We start from the raw sequence: 22,377 nt of genomic DNA on the forward strand, positions 1-22,377 counted from the left end.
TGCTGATGTCCCATGATCTGATGTCTTAATGTCAAATTAGCAATTATTCTAAACTCTCCTTCTAGATATAGATGAATGTGAGAATCCAGATGCGTGTAGCCAGATCTGCATTAACTACAAGGGGGACTATAAATGTGAATGTTATGATGGTTATGAGATGGACACCCTGTCTAAAAACTGCAAAGCCATAGGTAAGAAGATGCTCAATTCCATTTGATATGGATCTCATCAACTGTTTATAAATGTCCATCTTCCTTGCCTATAGTAAATTCTACTTTATCGAGTTTAAGCCTTGGCTGGTTCATCCCCCATCCATCTCAAAAATTCCACAGCTTCCTGGGCTGAATATCATCTGCATTTTGCCATTTGAGTCCAACCTTCCAGATAACGTCTCCTATTTTTATAGTTGTTAAAAGAGCAGGGGACAAGATGGAACTTTGCAACATCATTTTATTTCCCTGAAGTGGAACAAAGATCTTCTAGCATCAATTTTTTGATAATCTTTTTTAAGCTGCCTTTTGCTATAATCTATTTTTTCTTTTTCTTTTAATTGACTAAATATTAAAAAGAGAAAAAGTCACAAAATTTTAAAGGCAGACAAAAAGTAGAATTTTCTGATACAGTGATCTAGAAAAGGACTGGATTAATAATAACATAGTGCCTTCTGTGCCCAATCCAGAATGTCATAATTTTTTTTCAAGACCCAAAAGAATTCATGAGGTTTCACTCCTTCCACAACATACATATTCCTGTTCCTCATTTAAATCACCAAGGCAAAACAAAAATTTGGTACCTTTCTGTGCTGCAGACAACATCCATTATGCCTCCAACTCTGCTTTTTTTATGTTACTGCTCTTCACAAAATGCCAGCATGGAGAGAGCAAGGAAAGAAAACAAATAGGGTTGGGAGTGGCAGACTTAGTTTCTTTTATCTTCTAATTTTGGTTATTGTTATTTTCTTCTTTATCTGTTTAATATTGGACAGGGCTTAAACCATCATGAGGGGCAAATGCCTCGACTAATGGAATCTATCTCATAAACAATAAAATCCTAATAAGAACTTACTTCTCTTTTTTGTCTTTTAAAATCAGTATTTTAAGAAGCATAGCACACCAATTGTGAAAGCTGGATTTCAGAACCTCTCTCTTTGGAGAAGTGCTAAAGGAGAATGCTTCTAAACTGATCTGATCAAAGTGAGCTAGCCATTAAAAAAATGTAATTTATAGGAAAAGGGTATATTTTCTATGATCATATATTTACGTTTATACATTGGTCTGTTTAAAAATATAGATATGTGCTGAATACCCTCAACTGTCTTCCTCTCTGGTGCACAGTTGTGAGAGTGACTCTTTTATTCTCCCAATGAGAAAGAAGGAAGGTGTAAATCACTAGTCAATTAGAGCAGTGTGCCCAGGAAATGATGATCAGGACTGCCAACAATGCCAATCCTTTTTATTCTAAAAGTAGTTTTGATATTTTTCCAAAGCTGGCTTTTTAAAAGCTATGCTATAGCCTAAATTGCTTATAAAGCTCTGATTTGCGGATTCCTTGGCAGGAAAGAGCCCATACCTTGTTTTCACAAACCGCCACGAAGTACGCAAGATTGATCTGGTGAAAAAGGATTACTCTCGCATCATCCCCATGCTGAAGAATGTGGTTGCTTTGGATGTGGAAGTGGCAACAAACAGGATATACTGGTGTGATTTATTCTACAGGAAGATATACAGGTGTGGGATATCTCCGACTGCCCATTTCACCCTCCATCTTTCCAGCAAGAAAATCAAGCTCATATCTATGACAACTTTAGTGCAGGGGTGGGCAACTATGGTCCCTTTATGACCTGTGGACTTCAACTTCCTGAAATCCTGGCTAGGTCAGGAACTCTGGGAGTTGAGGTTCACTGGTCATAAAGGAGACTTAGTTGCCCACCTCTGACTTAGTGGCATCAGAACTATGTCTGTTAAAAATGTGCATCTTTGGAGCCTTCTGTCCTGATGCATGTACCAAAACAGTACCATGTCTGATTAGGAGTGGGTTAACGTTGATTTGTGCAACAAAACTGATTGTCCCTTTTCTGCACTCAGGTCTAAATTGCTATCCCTACCCATCCCCACCCCCATCCCGCTGTGTTGTCAGGAATGGTTCTTTCTGGTTTTGAGTAACTGTCAAAGATGAGTTTCCTGAGGACCAAATTCTGGGAAAGGTGATTCCAAAGATCAGGAATTTCTTATAGAACAGGATTTCCCAACCTTGGCAACTTTAAGTCATGTGAACTTCAACTCCCAGAATTCTTCAGCCAGCCATTCGCTATGTTGGCTGGGGAAATTCTGTGAGTTGAAGTCTATGTGTTTTAAAGTTGCCCACATTGGGAAACTCTGTTATAGAAGAAGCTAAGGTTTTACTTTGTTTTTTTAAGGTCATCACCTGTTGATTAAAATCAAGCAGCTGGTTAGGAATTCATCAAATCTTGAAAAAGCAAAGTAAGCAGAAAGTGAGAGAAAATATTTTGGTAAGCTTCTTTGAGCCTTGCAAAACAGAGAAAAACAGGGTATGCCCATTCATATCTGAGCCTTATTTAATATGGCACTTCTAAAGCTTGCTGATAGTAGAAATCTGTCAAGTTTAAGATTTGAGCTTCTGTTATTTTCTTCATCTGCTAACTGTGACAGGTTTGTCTTGAGACTTTGAGCTCTGGTATAGTAGGCAGTTATTTAAAAAAATAAGAATAATCAGGGCAAATTTGTGTACTTGTGTGAAAATTGAATCTGAAGGAAAAAGGTCTGTCTCTGATTTAGTCCATTGGCAGGAAAAAGAGAGGGGAGAATTGCTGTAGGTAGGATCTGGGTCCCTGCTGGAAAAACAAATGTAAGAGAGTCCTTACAATGAGGAGCTTTGTCCATCTCTGGTCTGAATGCAATTCTCACAAAATAAATTGGGAAATTGTATTTTACTGGAACTTCTTCCTGCAAATCGGTGTGACCTTGATTTGCAAGCCATTATATTTAGAATTTCCCACTCAAGATATAATGGGAAAAAGTGGGCTTTAAGTTGAATGACCATACCAGAAAAACATTCATTCTTGTTTCAATTAAGAGCAAATTAAACCATGTTAGCTGTATCCACACTGGGTGCTCTTACACATGGTCCTGCACTAATTTGCATCCATGCCAGACACTCTTACACAGCTAATTCACATGCAAAATGTCACTGTTTTAGTTAGGAAGAGAAGGGCGCCACCTACTGCATTCTCAGAAATACTGAAAAGCTTGGGACAAATGAAAAGTACTAGAGATTGTTTATAGCTGAGAAGCGGCCGTGTTAAACCTCTTATGAGCCAGAAGGGAATCATGCACTGAATAAATGGAAGCTAGTCACAGCCAAAGAAGCAAAAGTTTTTGTCAAGTTGATGAAACTTGTGCTCTGTCATATTATGACACAATGAAAAATGAGGCAGGGTTTCCATTAGCATGCACATTTTATCGTTGCCCCTTCTTATTCCCTCCCCCTCACACTTATAATAGAGATCAAAATATTTAATGAAACTGTAGGAACTCCTCCTTTTGCTCACAATATCTTTCCTCTTGTATTTTCATTCCTCAATGTTCCCAGACTCTGAGGAGGAGAGCAAGAATATCCCAGCAGTGTCCCCACATCTGCTGATTCTTTTTCAGAAGTACTTCACTCTTTCTCAGTTTGTTAGCTATACATCTACCAAGTGATGGCCTTGCATTTCTCCACTTCCCATTGAAGAATTATTCTGTGGTGAATGTCACAGGGGGAAAGTTTACATTCTTTTCCAGATTCCCCATAAAATAAATTAACTTCGAATACATCCTTTAGTGTTACAGAGAATCAATTCAATAGAATTCTGTTGTACCTAGTTCTGAGGAAACATTTTCAAATCACATTACTTAGCTGTTGATCCACAAACCAAAAATTGCTTCTGCTGATCTGAAAAGCAGCCAGTCCAAGATTAGGAAAATAAAGAGGACCTTTACAATCCAATAGAAAGGTAATTCTGGATGACTTAGGATCTGAACATTATGTGGCCTACAGTTTTCCTGGCAAATACTGGACTTAATTTTTTTCACACAGCAGAGACAATGTTGAACATACAAAAAAGGTCAATTACTGAATTAGTTGGCCTGACCAAGATATGGTCATCAAATATACAAGCACTGTGTTTGATATTTACACTCAGACTAGGTAGTATTTGCTGTTATAATTCTGTGCTTTTGATATTTATCAGTATTGATATTTCAAAAATACAGACATATACATTAAATGTGAAGAGTGAGCCTTTTTCATGGAATTATATTATTAGAAGGGAGTGTGCAGGCAATGAACCTAAATTAAAACTTAAAACCCTGCCATGTTCAGGCCATGCTTAAACCAAGAAGTCCATTATCTTTCAGGACTATTAGTTCCATTGTCCAACTTCTCTTTTCATTAAGCTTATCTTAGTATTCAACTGGAATTTGCCTTTTTATAATTTATTATTTTATCTTGCAATCTGAAACAACAGAATATTGGGTTTCTTCTGCATCACAGGTATAGGAAAGTCCCTTTGCAAGTCCCTCTTATTCTCTCTTCTCAAAGCTAAATTTATCCTCTTTGGAGGACTTAGTAACTCCCTAAACATCTTTCTTTGAACTTTGTTCAGGTCTTCTGTACCCTTCCTAAAGTATAATGCTGAGAACTGGACACCATACTTGAGATGGGAGATTGACCAAAGCAAAATTGAATGGAATTTTATTTCTCATCTGTTGGAAACTATAATTCTGTCACCTATAATTTCATTTACCTGCTTTGCGGCCATCTCATGTTGCCAACTCATATTCACTTAGCAATCATAATTTGAGCCTCTTTTTCACAAGTACTATTGCCAAGGCATGTAATCCCCATCCTATACCTATACATCTGCATGACTTAAGCCTTGTTTACCTATTATTCTTCATGTGAGTAACAATTGTGTGAGGGGGGGAGCAGAGTCTAATTAGCCCATCCATAAAGTGTATCTGCTGTTGTTACCCCACTCTTGCAAACATTTAAACAAAATGTTAGGTCCTATAGACTACCTGCATTATTTTGAACCTGATTGAAAGCCTGTGCACAGAACAGACTTTGCACTCTTGAAGTTTCTATGTAATAGAATCAAGATCCACAAAGGAAACAGCATGTTTTACTACAATTAAATTGCACTGCCAAATCTGGTTTTGCTTATTGCACCATTCAGAGCAGGGATATATAAGTATGCAGAGCACTCTTGTCAGGAAAATTAATGTAGGATTGTATACCTTGTTTGCGCCTCATTTTGTTTGCTTTACTTCCTTGTGAGGGCATCCTTTCTTATACCATTATCCCCCCTCCCCTTTGCCCTTTGCAGAGTTACATAAATAATTTGAGTCTCCTCTCTATAGTGCCTACATAGATAAAGCCAGTGACACAGCTGAGCAGATGGTTCTGATAGACAGCCAGTTACACTCTCCGGAAGGTCTGGCAATGGATTGGGTCCACAAGAACATTTATTGGACGGATTCAGGAAACAAAACCATTTCTGTAGCCACAGCTGATGGGCATAAGAAGAAGACACTTTTCAGTACTAACTTAAGTGAACCCAGAGCTATTGCGGTGGATCCCATACGGGGGTAGGTATGAAAGATTAATCTGCTATGTATTACTGAATTTACTAATTCAGTAATACAACCTTGATTCTTATAGTTCTCACACCGCAGCAATCAGTATAATTAGAGTTTATTTTACAGACGGTACATTAGCAATCATAGTTTTTGTAGATTAGGATTTTAAAGTGAGACAATACCAACGAAATGCATATTATCCGTTCTACTGCTTATTGTATGTTCCTACTGCATCAGATGTGCTTTTGTATCCTTTCTACTTTCAGAATTCAAATTGGGCTATTCCAGTACGATTCTGATGGAGCTGCAAAAAATTAATAAAAATGCTATATAACAGGGATTCTTGTTCTTAGGTGTATTTATTCTAACTCAACCTTGTAGCCTGAAACACATGAAATGATAAGATTGTGATGTTGGGCAATCACCATGGATTTTCTGCTTCCACAATAACCAAGGCATTGGGATTCATAAGAACCACCTGATGTATGGTCTTTCTTAGTAAAAGTTAAATGATATTACCCTTTACAGAATTTGATCACCTTGGTACATTCTTGTTGAATGAAGCAATAATGCATAGTTACTTCAAACAACACTGTACTTGGAAATCTGAAGGAAAACTACTTTTCAAGTACCATACCATCTCCTTTGTCTATTCTTTTTTGTAGATACATGTATTGGTCTGACTGGGGAGATATAGCAAAAATTGAGAAATCTGGCTTGAACGGTATGGATCGGCAAGTGCTCGTGACAGACAACATCGAATGGCCCAATGGAATTACACTAGGTATGTTGGAAAACTGGAACCAGGTCCTTCTTAATTTTCAAAATATTGTAATCTACAAATAAAATATGATTTTTTTTCATATTGAGTCTGAACATTGATTAATCCCGCTTCATTTTGTTTATACTGTTTAGTAGCAATTTACCACATCCCTACACATGATTGCCTGAATTTGAAGGTACAAATCTGCCTACAAAAGATATACAGTTCTACAGCCCATTGTCCCTTCCTACAGTCTTAGGTTTTGTTTTGTTTTCAAATTCAAAGTTTCTTCTTCTTTTAACTGAAAAAAAGATTTAATTCTGTTATTGGGATCAGAAAAGAATGAAGAGACAAACACAATTGCTGCCATTTTTCAATGAAAATTACTTACCTGCTATTTGCCCTCTTACTGGTTTCCCTGCTTTGAAAGAGGAAGATAGCTTTTGAGAAAGGGGGGGGGAGGGAGGGAAAATATACTCTCTACCTTTCTTTCCCTGCATAATTTGACATTTCCTACCAATTAAGGAGGAAGGAGGGGGTTCAGACTGACAAAATCAGCATTTCGATGCAAGTCCTCCCCTTTAATGCATGCCTCATGACAACACACTGAGGTGTCACACACCACATTATCATCTCAGCATTGCTCGGAGTCAGGCTGCATGCAAATGTTAATAATAAGAGCAGCAAGATCCTGTGAATGCTACTGACCCCTCCACTTTCAATTAAAAGAAAAAGAGATTATTCATTCTTCTGAAATGTGTTGATTGCTTCATCATGTTTTTGGAACCAGGTCTGCAAATAAGATAGTATGTTAATCCCATGCATTATCTTCTCAAATTAATTATGCAAAGAACTGATCCCCTATTACTACAAGTTAATGTAATTATTTAAAAAAAGAACACCAACTGCTAATATTAGTGTTCATGGAGAACTCAAGTAGTTGGACTATTACTGTGGCTTCTCAGATATCTTTTTCATGCATCTATTTAGCATCTCTGCAGTGAGTTTGAATCTATGCTGAAAACAAGCACAGGAAATATTCTTCCTAAAGGAGAAAGTCTCACTTCATGATTGTTGAATGTTGTTGAATTGTTGAATATATATATTATCTGTCGTTCTTAACTAACATTTCTTTCTTCTTCTCCCTGAATTGTTTTCATAAAGTGACTGAGTTTTCCAGGATTCTAACGTAGTAATATATATTAGTATAATATATATATATATATATATATATATATATGTATGTAGTATGTATGTAGTATGTTGTATGTATGTATGTATTATGTATGTAGTATGTATATATGTATGTATATAGCAAAATGCATACACGTGGACAAAGATCAAACACAGGGATATAATCCTACCTTTGATATGTTTGCTCCTCAGATTTGCTGAATCAACGTCTCTACTGGGTTGATTCCAAGTTGCACTTGCTTTCAAGTGTAGATTTCAATGGGAGCAACCGGAAAGTTCTCATCTCTTCTGTGGACAACCTGAGCCACCCATTTGGACTGGCTGTGTTTGAGGTAAAAAAATATTATGGAATTATAGGCCTGAACTGGATGTCTATTTAGTTGCTGATCCTGACCTTCTTGGCTTTGTTGCTTTCAGTGGGAGGCACTTTAAGCATCAAAGGGGATGTATCTGAATGCATTAGAATTTCTGTTCAGTTCAACAGGTGACATATGCAAAGAGGTTGCCTGACATGAATGCATTTTCTTAGATCAGCCAGATAGCATGTTATGTAGGTAAGAGAGGAAAGGGAAAGAAGTAGAGAAATTTCTTCTACTTTGCAGTGTTGCTTTTCTCCCTGTATACTTTCTTCTTCCACTGGCAAAAACGTGAAAAATCACACAAACATGATTTTAAACAGCACTTATATTGTAACATCTAATTTTGTTTGCTTGCTTGTTTTGTGGAGCCATTTTTTCACTTAATGACTTTCAAAGCCAAATGCCAACTTAAATTACTATCGCATAGATCAGAATCTCCATGGAGAGGATCACATAACTCACACGCAAGCTTTGGGGAAAAAAAACATTAGGGGGGCTGTGCAGATCAATCCCTCTCTGAAGCGGCTGACAGTAGTGAACTGCCCACTTGTCTGTTCTCTATGACCCTGGAAAGAATTGTGCACGACTTCTTTATGAAAAACAAAATGCCAAGGAGATTGATTCGTAGGGAAGCAATGCTTGAAAAGTTCCAGCTGGTATTTAATACAGTCTGAGGCTTTCTCTCTTTCTCTCCATTGTTGCAGGACAAGGTATTCTGGACGGACTTAGAGAATGAGGCAATCTTCAGTGCTAATAGATTGAATGGTCTAGACATTTCTATTTTGGCAGAGAACCTCAATAATCCTCATGACATTGTAGTTTTTCATGAACTAAAGCAACCTAAAGGTAAGGTGTGCTTCTAGTTTAATAATGCATCAAAATTTGAATGATACATTTAGCATGCCAAGATTTGAACCCAGCTTCTCTTAATATGGAAACTGTTTTCAGCTTTCCCTTTATGGGTCCCTCTAGATTTGGTGGTAGATTGTAGGTCCAGTCATTTCCTGGCCAGTATGGCTATTGGACATTATGGTTGGTGAGTGATGGGATTTGTATTCCAACATATATTGTAAATGTCTACGCAATTCTCAGTCATCAAGGTCATGGTTGTCCCAAAGGTGCTTTTTCAAGAGGCAACTGGACTTTCTGTTTTTTCTTTGAAGATGTTTAGCTTCTCATGTATAGCAGGTGCTTTTGGAGGAAGGCTGGTTTGTATGCTACTGTTTACAGTTCACTGGATTGCATTAATGGCTCTTTCGTGTGGAAATTGCTGCACCAGTAGAAAGAGGGAACTGTCTTACTGGATGGTACTAGAACTGGTATGAGTTCAGATATGCCTCCTGAATTCAAAATATTTTCCTGAGATTGCACAGCTATTATATGACATCCGGAAAAGGGGCACCTTCTTTAAGGTAATGTTGATAAGAACAGTTAGCACACTCATGCCAGACCCAAAGCACCTTTTCATAGGTCCAAATACCTAAGGAATATGAAATAGATAGCGGATACCTTAGATTTCATGATAGGTAACTAGATTGCAAAGTTGTGAAAAAATATTGACCCTGGTTAGCTTAAAAGGAGATAACTAGCAAATCTTGTTATTAAGGCATTCAAGAAAATAGTGAGATCTACCCAATTGTAACAGTCTTGATGGTGCCCTTAGACCCTCAAAACTGCAATCTTCATATGCCTCTCACCCACAAAATCTTTCTATAATTATAGCAATATGCTGTTTTACAATATTAGGACTTTGTAGTGTAATTAGATTTGACCTTCCCTGAACTGATTTCTTTCATATGAAGGACAATGGCATATATTACCCACAGCCAATTTGGCTATGCTATCTACTGTAGATAATGGGATTAGTAATCACAGATTTCAGGCAGACCTTTTAAAACTGAAATATTCTAATATTTTTCTGGTACTTAAAGTAGCCATTTGATTTCTTGCTATTTGTCTAAGTAATGGTATGGACAATAATGTTCAATATATATGAGAAAATACAATGTAGTTTTCCTAGGTGGAAGTGGTAGTTTGTGAAACAAGATTGATGGGAGTGTGATGCATCTATACCCCATAATGATAGTAATTGCAGTGGGGTAAACACAATTGTGTGTGTGTGTGTGTGTGTGTGTGTGTGTGTAGAACTATTTTGATGGGTGGCTTAAATATGATAGGTAAATAAATATAAATAAATAATTACAACCCTCAAACTTAATTCTTATTTCTTTTTCCTATATGTAGCTCCAGATGTTTGTGAACTTCATTCTCTGCCAAATGGAGGGTGTGAATACCTGTGTCTCCCTGCACCACAAAACTCTCCACACTCACTCAAATATACATGTGCTTGTCCAGACAACATGTGGTTAGGCCCTGATATGAAAAGTGTTACAAAGGTAAAAATATCTGCCTATACTTTGTAAACCTTCTGCAATCTTGTTTAGAGGGGAACTTCCTTCCCAGGAACTAGATAATTCTTTGGACTATTGTTTTGTGCCCTGTTTTATGGCTGCACTTAACATTAAATTCAATCATTGTGAATTCACTCAATTGTTCTGTTCTACACTGTTGTTCTACACTGTGTCTGTATCATGGTCTCTCCTATCAATCTTTCCCTCTCAGTCATTCTTTTAAAAAAAAATGAAGCTTAAACCTGTAAGATATAGAAAGGTACTCCTCGACTTACGATTAGTTGTTTAATGACTATTGGAAGTTATGACCTACTTGAAAAAAAGGGTTCTGACCTGGATCTGAAGTTTCAACAGTTACCACCACCACCCCACTCCCATGGTCATGTGACTTTGGGCCAGCTTCCCCCCCCCCCAAATTATTATTGTGGGGAAAATAGGAGGTATGTTAGATATGTTCACCACCTTGAGTTATTTGTAAAATAATAAAGGCAGTGTATAAATAAACAAACAGGGAACAATGGATTCATTTAACAACTCCTGCATTTACTTAACCGTTGCAAAAAAATGGTGTAAAATTGAATTACAGCCATAATGGACAGGCTCCATTATAGCCATAACTCGAGGACTACCTGTAGAAAATGGGGTTGGGAAACTCCTTTCATTTAAGCCTCTTTAAACTATTTTATATCGGTTTGCTTTTTCCACTAACTAAAGTTGCACTGTGTTTTACTATGAAGAAGTAAAGAGAAGGGAAATATAGTCCAGTGCAATTGGAAGGCACAATCTTGTGGGAGGTTATCCAGCCTTCTGTTGGCTCATCACAGGGAGATAGGCATCCATATACATTGGACAAAATAAAGCTGTACTTAATAATGATTTCAGAGCTTCCTGCTACCTCAACTGAATTGCCTACTACTGCTGCTACTCCTACCACATCAAGAAGTTATCATCTGAACTTCACGGCTATTACTACTGACAGTATGACTACCACAACCGACAACGTTAGTACAGAAGGATCAGCAACTACAGCACAAGTCTTTCTCCGCATGACAAGTCTTCATTCAATCACAGTGACATCCAGCCCAGCTGATAGTAAAATAGCAACAGGAAATAGCAATCTCTTCCAGCACTGTGAGTGAAGTGGCCTATAACTAACTAAGTGGAAAAAATTTGGACTGACATACAATTTTAAATTAAACAAATACAAATTTCTGTTTGCTCCCCAAATGGCTTGAGTTGGCACTGCATTTCTTTGTGGAAACAAAACAGAGGATTACTCGCTTACTTTTCTCTTGTTTAATATAAAAATGCTGTTCCTTTTTGACCTGTCTACTTCCAAAGCGTTAGGCCCAGTATCTGAAAGTTCCCTCATATACAAAAACTTAAATTTCTACATGTTGCCATAATCTAGTTTTGGGCTTTTGGGAGGAAATTTCTGCAGTGTACCTAAACGTAATTCAGAAATCCCAAAATAATAGACTAGTCCAAAATATTGTTATCTCAAAACAGTTTTAATATTAGCTCTTCCTTTTTTTCATCCTTTTCCCTCTTCAACACAGATTCAAAACTGAAATAGAAAAGATGATACAAAGTTGTGAGGAAGGTTGGCTGGGGTGGTTAAATCAAATACATTTAATACTTTACTTTCACATCTACTGGAAAGTCTGTGATTAAAGTGACATCTGGGTTTGATAAAGAGCATGACTTTTTTCTGGCCAGAGGCTCTTATTGATGGTTTTCAAGGATTGTATAAGAACCTAGGGCCATAGATTTGATAAATTCCATTAAACAAGTTCCATAGATTTAGTAATATGCTTACATATCTCTCACCATTTGAGGGTGAAAATCTAAATACAATAATTGATCTAAAAATCCAATGCCTAAACTTTATGCACACAAAACTGAGTATGTGAACTTTCTGGATTACTTATACTAAGTATTTGACAATCCAATCAAATTGGATTGCTCACAGCTCACTCATTCTCTCCCTCCCTCTCTCTCCTTCCCTCTCTCTCCCTTTCCCTCTCTCCCTCTCCTTCCCTTCCTCTACAATCACACACACACACAAAATCACACACACAAAATCACACACACACAGTAACACTATGCCAACAGTCTGAATTCTGTACAGTGCATTGCTCCTACTGATGGAAGGGACAGAAGGAGAGAAGGCTATGAAGAACTTTAGATAAATTTATGTGAAACGAGGGAACTCAGCTTAGATGTGACAACTAAAGGATAGGCTTAGAAAGCTTTCAGAGACTCTGCCTTCATTTGGTTGCCTGGAAAAACTGCCTTACAGTTTTCACTTCCCGGATTAGCATTCAAATTGCTTTTTCTGAAATTTGTGCTTTTTGAATTTGCCAGCTATGTGGAACTTGGCAACTGCGGCAATCCTTATAGTTGTCCTTTATATCTTGAGTTGTTCTTCTCTGATTGCAGATGCTAACATGGGCAGGCTTTTGGCTCAACTGTGATGGCAGCCGTTATCGGAATTGTTGTTCCTATTGGTAAGTAAGTGTTTGCTATCTTGCCTTTCGTTTTGGTTTTGCTACCCTGGCCTATTGTAACAAACTCAGAAGAGAGATGCCATGAGTGAGCCAGTTGAAATATGATGGTCTTTCTGAGACTGCTGATGCTTTTATTTATTTCTCCATTCCCCTATCCTTTTTTTGCTTCTAGTGGTGATCGGCTTACTATGCACAGGTGGGTATCTCATCTGGCGAAACTGGAAGAGGAAAAATACAAAAAGCATGAATTTTGATAATCCGGTGTACAGGAAGACTACGGAAGAAGAAGATGAGGATGAAATCCATATTGGGAGAACAGTACAGATTGGTCACGTGTATCCAGCAGTAAGTGAATGCTTTATCCACTGTCTACTACATTGTCCACTGTATTCATTTGAGTCCTGCTACTATACTATTTGGTGTTCCTTATTGTAGATGTTTTGCTATAAATCTGCAGGAGATGACCAGGCTGAGCACAAGGGAAGGGTCAAACACATCATCATTCATGAGCCCCTACACGCCCACAAGCAATCGTCCAGCCCACCTTGAATTCCTTCTACCCTTTTTACTGCCAATTTCCTTTGCCTGTTAGGAGTTCAGATTCTTGTAGAAAGCTTAACCTTGCAATAAAACTTTATACCCATTTGAATTGGCTGGATCCCCTGATTTCCCTGGCACTTAACAAAATCATTATCAATCAATTCATTGAAACTGATGATATATAACTTTAATAAATAAATAAGCACCTAATCTTATTTTTGTCTGAACATTGGATCACGTTCAGTGTAAGATTGCATGTCTCTCCTTTGCTCCCAAAGCAAACTATCTCAATGTTCATCAAAGTAGTTTACACATTTATCTCCTAATACAAAAGAAGGAGAAGGTGCCATTCAGATGGGTACTGCTAATGGTGTAGGGATAAATAGACAATAAGCTTAAATGTCTTTGCCATTGTATTCTAGAGGCATACTTCTTTCTGGCATTATATAATAGTGGAACATATGATCATTGCATGGGAGGGGCATCCTCTCAAATATGTCTGGCTTATCTCAAAATGCTTAAATATCTTGCATTTAAACATTTTTATTGAGTTATACAGTATTATAAAATACAAAATACAAAAGTAATAGAAGAGCAGTGAGGGGGGGGAAAGGGAAAGAAAAGTGAGGAAAGGGGGGCGAGAGAAAAAGAAGCATTGACTTCCGACTCTCTCTGTTACAGTAAAATAAGGCATTAACATCAAATCACAACTTTCTGCTTTTCCATAATAATATGAGCAAGTCATTTCCATAAAGATCTATCAATCTAATATGTAAAACCCAAAGTCAGAGTTTCATCCTTTTCCACATCAAACACAACGTTCAGAAGCGGTGTCCATGTGGAAACAAAGTACTTATGTTCGTTTCTTTAATCAAAGTGGTCAATTTTGCCATTTCAGCCAACTTCATCAACTTCTGCCACCATTTGTCCATAGTAGGAATCAAAATGTCCTTCCATTTTTGTGCATACAATAGTGCATACAATTTTTTTGTGCATACACTTTTCTTTTCTTTTTTTTTTTTTTTTTTGCTGCTGTCAACATATAGCGACAAAGTTCCAATTTTTTTCTCCTGTTCTTTTTCCATTAGGCCAAAAGGAAAAGTTCTAGTTTCATTTTATTTCCATTTTCAGAATTTTCTGTATTAAAATATGAATCATACTCCAAATTCTTTTTTTGCTTTATCACATGTCCACCATAGATGATAAAAAATCCCTTCTTACTTTTACACATTTTCAACATTCATTTTACATGTCTTTATACATCTTAGATAACTTATCTGGTGCTAAATACCAATGATACTTCATCGTATAGAATTTTTTTTATATTATAATTTAATGTAAATTTTAAACCCATTGTCCACATATTTTCCCAGTGTTCAAGCATCACATTATACCCAAAATTCCTTGCCCACTGAATCATACAATGTTTTACATGTTCATTTTCCAAATTCAACTTCAATTACATTTTATACATCTTAGCAATAATATGTTACTGTTGCCACATAATGAAATTTCCAATTCATTTTTAACAAAGTCAAATACTTTGTCTTTCTCAACAGCGTGTGGCACTAAGTCTAGAAGATGGGCTACCATGAGGAATACACCTACTCCATTTCCATGGTTAATGTATCAAAAGAAATGCACTGAACCTGTCTACTGTGGCTAATGGGATCCACCTTCTTCTCTTTCCTTCTCCTCTCCTTTATATTTATGTTGCAAAAGGGTAACCACAAAGTTGTAATGAACTGCAAACATCCAAAGGATGTGAGAGTTTTGTATGTATAATCTTTTATACACCCTTTTAACTTCTTGCACTATCCATCTGTAATAGTGAGGAGCCTACTCTACTACTGAATGCTGCCAGCCCAACCCAAGGATCAGCAGCTTACACATCATTTCTAAAAATTATATTTATAGATGTTTTGTAAATATGTCAAGCATACCTTGTGGCTGTCTTATCAACATACGGACAGAGAGATCTGTATAAACCATTTAGAATATTTATTAACAAATTCTGAATATCAAATTTGAGCTGTATATATGTAGAGGACAAGAGTATTTATATTTTTTTTACATTTGACTCGTATTGCAGAGATAATTTGTATATCTATCAAGGCTGGATAGGTATTTAGACATTCACATATATAAATATACATATATGAATATATTTTAGAAAGAATAGCTCAGCTCTATGATAAATAGAGTAATTTAATTCTTAAAGGATGTTTAGTGAAAACTTTGCTACAGAGTCTAAAACCACTGAGTGAGAATTATAGATGTTACAATAAGATAATCCAAAATGATCAAGAAACTAAAGTGTTCCCATCATGAACAAACCAAACTCTGCAGATAATTCTCAACTTACAACCACTGTGGGAACCAGAATTTCCATTGCTAAGCAGGACAGTTGTTAAGTGAACTGAGTGTGATTTTACTACCATTTCCATGGTTAAGTTAACCACTGCAGTTGTTAAGTAAGCCATGTTAAGTGAGCCAAGTGAATCTGGTTTCCCCATTGAAATTGGCTGGAGAAGTGGAAAATGGCAATCAAATGACTCCAGGATGGTAACCACATGATCCCAAGATCAGAGATGGGTTCCTACCATTTCTCCGAGTAGTAACTTGGCCTGCCACACCCCCAAACCGGTTCTTTCAGTGGTGCCATAGGTGCCACCATCTCGTTTTTTTCTTCTGTGCATGTGCAAAAGCATTTTTAGTACTGTGCATGTGCGCATAGCGTGCATCAAGCATATGCACAGTGCGAGTGTAGCGCATCCCTGAGCAAACCAGCAGTAGCAGCAGCCGAACCCACTCCTGCCCAGGATGCTGCAATTGTCATAAAGTGCCAGTTGCCAAGCACCCAAATTTTGATCATGTGACTGTAGGGATCCTGCAACAGTTATAAGTGCAAGGATCAGATATATATCTTTTTTTTCAGTGCTGTTGTAATTTGGAACCTTTGCTAAACAAATGGTTGTAAGTCAAGGACTACCCGGGCCTACAAGGTAGACCAATTCATGGCTCTGACACTTGCACACTTCAAGCAAAGGCAGAGTTTTCATGCCAACAATGAGCCCCATGCAAAAAATTCCCATCTGCTTTTATCAGAAAGAATATTTGTGCTCCTAAAAGCCCCTGGCTGAACAGAGGTAATCTTTTTGAGTAAATGGAAAAGCTCAGAACATTGCTACAAGCATTGCCCTGTAAAATGAGGACAGCGCCCATACATCCCAAAACATTAACCTGGCAAGATATAAGCAAATTTAAGATGCCATCTTTAGTAGTTTCTAAGAAAACATCCCACTCTTGGTGACCACTCTTCAAAGTAGCCATATTTTTAGCCTTATTAATTTTAAGTGTTTAAAGCTCATTTTTATTTTAAAAATAGTGTTCACCAATTATACCTAGTTTTTTTTAGAGCTTATTAATGAATGTAAAAGGTTTCCCTCACCCCCGTATTTTAACTGTGCATAACAATATATATATATATATATAATATAATATATTTAATAAGTCTCATGCGTTCATTGGGACCTGCTTCTATTTACTCTAAGGATGCATAAGATTATGGGAAAAACTGGTTTTAGTGGGCTGGAGACATTGGAATCTATTCCAAATTATGGAATCAGTTTTAAGCCAAATCTGATGAAATTATTATAAGTAACCATAAGCTAAAAAGCCATTGTTCTGCTAATAATCTTTGCTGTTGATTCAAATTAGTGGAACTAATGATCCAAGATTATAGTCCTTTTCTCTGGAATTCTCATTCCGCATTTATTCAAAGTTTATAAAGAATCAAAGTGAAGTTGATGACATCGAAGAATATAATGTTTAGGGGTGGGGAATTAAGTGGTATTAAAAATTACAGCTTGTCTATTTTCTGTATGAATAGCACAAATGTTGTGCTATTGGGGTACCCTATACTTTTAAGTTAAGTTTCCTATATGTAGATATTACTGTTTCATTGAATTTTGTTAATTACATTTGGTCTATTTTCTGTATGAATAGCACAAATGTTGTGCTATTGGGGTACCCTATACTTTTAAGTTAAGTTTCCTATATGTAGATACTGTTTCATTGAATTTTGTTAATTACATTTGGTTGTTTAATTGCACTTTGAATGATCTCTCTTAATTAGCCTAGCCTAAAGTAATTTTCTCTTCCTGTGGGAAATTGTATTTCCCTTGTAAATTTCCCAAGTAAATGATTAAAGAGGGTGGAAATGCAGAGCTGTAATACAAAAAAAAAATCCAGAAACTGATCTTGGAGCAATTATACAGTGGTTAGAAAAGAATTGATCACAAATTTTCCAGCCACAAGCAACTGGAAGCAGTCATGCTGGACTTGTAAACAAAAAAAAAAAGAATTACAACTGGTAAATATTTTGCTGAACAGGACTAAATTATAAGGAAGTATTATTGAAGAATGTGGGTCATGATAAAGAACTGTCCAGGTAATATATAGTAATAAGTGTTACTTAGATCCACCATATTTAATTCAATTTTCAGCTAATTACAGTAGAGAACTCTAGAAGAAAAACATTCCAAAATTTAGGGAAGTCAAAGTAGCATATCCTTATTAGTATAAAGTATTATATGATCAGTGGGCCCACTTATTTGGATTTTGCTGTTGATCCAATTGTTGAACAACATTTTGATCTGGTTGTACCAAATGAAAAGCAGAACAGTGTAAACCATAGGATTGATGGTGGTATTCTGAAGAAGCACTTCTGAGCATTAAACTAAATGATCTCCCTGGAACTCATTTTTTTAATCTAAAAGTTATAGTTTACCAGTGAGCTTGGGTGTATTCCTGAATATTTTTTCTCCAGCTGATGTGGGTTAATGGAAAGGACTAAAAAGATCCACCTGATCTGGACAGGCATCCTGATAATGCGTGTCCCAGAATAATTCCAGAGGTTTTTTTTTTTTTTTTAACAAACAGGGTAACTTCAATTTCTGGTGAGGTAGTGAAGTTGAAAGTAAATGCCTGGCCATGACATTAGTTAGTGAGCATAAATCTCCATGGGGAAGAGGGGGGCATGTGACAAAAAGAATGTGCACAATGTCATCGTGACCAAACACTGTGACTTACATATATTTGTGTTGGACATCAGGGCATAAAGTTGGGGTTTGCCTATCACTGCATATTTAATGTCACTTCCCCATGATTGTGGCTATTGCAGATAGCAGTGCCAGGCTAGGCTGAACAGGAATTTGCAATCTTGTTAAATTCCTTAATTTTGGTGCTCTGAATAGCTATTTGCATGCACTAGAACACTGAGCTGTGAACATGAAAATGCTGTAGAAGTATTTTTTGCCTAAGGATCTCTTATAAATAATTACATGTTCAATCATTTTTATGAATAAGCAATATCTATTAAACATAGTAGTTCCAGTTAGGAGGCTATCATATCTCCTCTGTACTGCCTGGTAGCCTTGAATTGCAACTCTTGTATTGACTATGAATCACTGTCATCCTGGGTTGGTTCTAAAAAAAAAAATCTGCCCTTCAAAGAATCAATTTCATAATAAATTGAACTTTTGTTTGAAATGTAGTGATACAAAGACAATCTTGTACTTTTATAGACATCAAAGATTTTCTCTGCAAGCAAAACAGATGATCTAATGCAGGGGTCTCAAACTCACTGCCCGCAGGACGGATGCGTCACATGCTCTCCACGCCCCTGCCCGATTTAGCGAAGGGGAAAGAAGTCACAATATGTCACATAATGCCGCCGTGACAATGCGAGTTTGACAGCCCTGATTTAATGGTTGCACAATTGCTTCCAGTTTATATGACATGTATACACACAGTATCTCATGTTTATAATGGCTGTTCAACTATTAAAAATATATTCATTGATGTAAGTCATAATATTCAAGATGACTCGCTGATAATAGGAAGTCATCCCTTGATGACAAATACCAATATGCCTAAGCTGACCTTCATGTTAAGGATGAGTGAGAAGTTAAAAGAGTATAATAGAATCTGCACCTTGGAAAGTTTATTCAGTTTGCTGCTTGCTTCTAATGGGTATTGAGAAGGAAGGATGTCTATTTCTTTCTGCTAGATTTTGAGAAAGAAACTTTAGAGTTAAATACACGCTTCTGAAGAAAGATGTAGAGGGAAAAGAAAATATTTAAAGCTGCTCTACTCAGTTACTACAAACCATGCACCGTGTGCATGAATAAAATTATAAAATGAAGAAAAAGGCTTTGTATGTAATAACTGTAACTAACCTCAAACTGTATATAGATTTGAGTAATTTACCATTTTGATACTTTTTTTATTAAAAAAAAGTAAAACCTTGTACAAATCCTATGTAAAATGCTGGAATTTTTCTCCAAACCATTGTAAATTACCCCGTTTTCCTGATTTCCAACATGACAGATTTGTAACTACATCGAGTTGATAATCAAATTTTCCTTAAAATAAAAATATTTTCAATACAAAACTGGGAACATTAAAATTTTGTTTATCACTGTACAGTAATCATTTTTGAGATCTGTCTTGTTATAATGAATTCCATTAAGATACAATGTTCTTGCGTGGTGCCTTTTCTGTTTGTTTTTATTCTGAACAAATGATTTAGGGCGGTGGTTTTCGACTTTAGTAACTTTAAGCTACATGGACTTCAAATCCTAGATTTCCCCAGCCATTATGTTAGTAGGGGAATTCTGGGAGCTGAAGTCCATATACCTTAAACTTGCCAAGATTGAGAACACTGGGTTAGAGCTATGGAGAAGGGAGGGCTCTGCGGTTTCTAATGTTTCTGATACTTACATCCATAGGGGGTACTGAAAAACCAAATGAATACATTTGTAAGACTGTGTATTGTTTCTATAGAGAGATTAAATTTTTATTGACTATTTGCAATGTGTGTTATTTTTAATGGTGGAACTGAAGAAAACATAAATTGACTTCAAATATAACACTGCAAGCCTGCACATAGCTTTATTAAGTCATTTGGAGGTTCTCTGATGCCTCTTAGGGGAAAAGCATCCAATTTTCCATGCTCCTGAAACTAAACTTGTGTCTGACCACACCAAGTAAAACAATATTTGCAAATGGCCAATACCAGTAAAATTCAGTAAAAATGCCCACAATTCAGCCTCAAAATTCTTTAAGAATCTCCTAACCCCAGAAAATGGAATATATTATGTCTTTTTTTCCACAGTGGATTTTGCAATTAGGAAGAGTTTAAAAATCTGCCAAATGCCATTTAACTGATAGCATCTTTATTAAGGCTATAAGAATATTTAAGACCCATTTTGCTAAAACTAATTTCCAAACACCATTCTGATCTTATGCTCTTTCCCTTAGCATTGCTATCACACACTTGACAAAAAAATGAAGTTTTGACCAAACCACCAAATTTTAGATGTGGTGTGGAAGCTACCAACAGCAGTACAGGTAGTCCTCGACATATAACCATAATGGAGCCTGGAATTTCCAATAAGTTACAAACCACATAAGTCGAGGTACCCATGTGACAACCCCGACAAATTTTATGACTTTTTTGCGTGGTCATTAAGCAAATGCCATGGTTGTTAAGTAAATCAATGTATTCCAAAAGGCTGGGAACCAGAAAAAATGTCATGTGATTATAGAATGTTGCAACCAGCTATTAAAGTGAGCCAATTGCCAAGCACCTGAAATGTCATGTGATTGAAGAGGTGCAGTTCCATGACCAACTTTGGAATTTGGTCAGAAGTAACTTTTGAGTGGTCTGTCATAATTTCAAAGAGTCACTAAGAAATTGATCATTAAGTGAGGACTTCCTGTAGAGACAGGAAGATGCATCACAGGAACAATAAAAAAATGAATCAGAGAGTAGCAATATGATACAGGAAACAAGTACAATAGAGATGAATGATAGAGCTGCATATAAGATAAACGTAACATCTGTAACATCTTCTCCTTTTCATGTTAACCAAACATGAAATTTCGGATGAGAACCAATACCAACACTTCCTACAGGTTACGCCTGTTGAGTGATTGTGAACATATGCCACTATGGGTGAAGACTGGCCCTCTTTGTTCTAAGAATTTATCCAACCTTGCTGAGGTTGCTGGGCTCTTCTCACCACTTACTGGGACGTTCTGCATTTGACTGCTGTCAGGTATACTGGTTCGCTAAGGATGGTCATTAACATTGGTCTGTGGCATCAACACTGTGTATTCCCTATTGTCAGTGGGTAAGTGTGGCCTGGTAATACCAGGTAAGTCTGGCCTGGATATGAAGAGTCAGGCTGCTCAGCCACATGCAGATCCACATGATTGTGATGAGAGAGTTCCTTCAATGTCCACTAGATAGGAGCGTGGTGCCACCGGTTGTGAATAGATACCCATTTTCCAGCGACCTGTTCAGTCTCCAGGCAACTGTTTCATACGGATTCATTCCCCAATATTCAATTCTGGCAAATCTCTGGCTGATTTATCATATCTTGTCTTGAATGCTTGTCTCTTAAGTCGTAACTTTTCTGGGACACCTTGTATCAGAGGACTCAAGCAACTTATTTGCCATTGGTAAGGAGATCTTTAGTCTCCTTGACATCAGTCTCTGCACCAGACTACTGTCCACGCCCTTGGTTGGAGTATTTCTTCAATGTAGAATGGCCTTCTATGAGTCTTTACCATCACTTTGTGCTTTCTTGCATAAACTCTTAATCTTCACAGCTGATTCAGCTTTGCCATTAGCTTGTGGTTGAAGTGGTGAGGAAGTCACATGCTCTGCTGATTTTCCTAAATGCAGGACACAGCTCTTTCTTTTGTACACACACACTGCCACAGTACTTGCATGATACTGGTTTGCTCCCAGGTGAGTTGTGACAATGAATTTGTGCTGGTGCTTGTGGTGGTGGCTCTTCATGGAGCAGGGTAAACATTGACACTCAATGTTTACCTTGCTCCAAAGCTTTCATCCGTTTGTCAGTAGGTTCTGTGGTACGACATATC

At 36.9% G+C, this 22,377-nt stretch overlaps 1 protein-coding gene across 1 annotated transcript in view; it reads left to right on the plus strand.

The window, feature by feature from the left end:
- The window catches only part of LRP8 (LDL receptor related protein 8), a 264,315-nt gene extending 248,274 nt beyond the window's left edge, over positions 1-16,041 (plus strand). Inside the window, exons 9-19 of the mRNA XM_032217842.1 lie at positions 66-191; positions 1,556-1,727; positions 5,421-5,648; positions 6,305-6,423; positions 7,789-7,928; positions 8,660-8,801; positions 10,200-10,351; positions 11,191-11,497; positions 12,820-12,876; positions 13,049-13,221; positions 14,976-16,041. Coding sequence (XP_032073733.1) covers positions 66-191; positions 1,556-1,727; positions 5,421-5,648; positions 6,305-6,423; positions 7,789-7,928; positions 8,660-8,801; positions 10,200-10,351; positions 11,191-11,497; positions 12,820-12,876; positions 13,049-13,221; positions 14,976-15,011 — 1,652 coding nt within the window. The 3' untranslated portion in view covers positions 15,012-16,041. The remainder of the gene's footprint in view (positions 1-65; positions 192-1,555; positions 1,728-5,420; positions 5,649-6,304; positions 6,424-7,788; positions 7,929-8,659; positions 8,802-10,199; positions 10,352-11,190; positions 11,498-12,819; positions 12,877-13,048; positions 13,222-14,975) is intronic.
- Positions 16,042-22,377: the final 6,336 nt, after the last annotated feature.

This window comes from Thamnophis elegans, chromosome 5, assembly GCF_009769535.1.
Source record: "Thamnophis elegans isolate rThaEle1 chromosome 5, rThaEle1.pri, whole genome shotgun sequence".
Classification (NCBI taxonomy): Eukaryota; Metazoa; Chordata; class Lepidosauria; order Squamata; family Colubridae; genus Thamnophis; species Thamnophis elegans.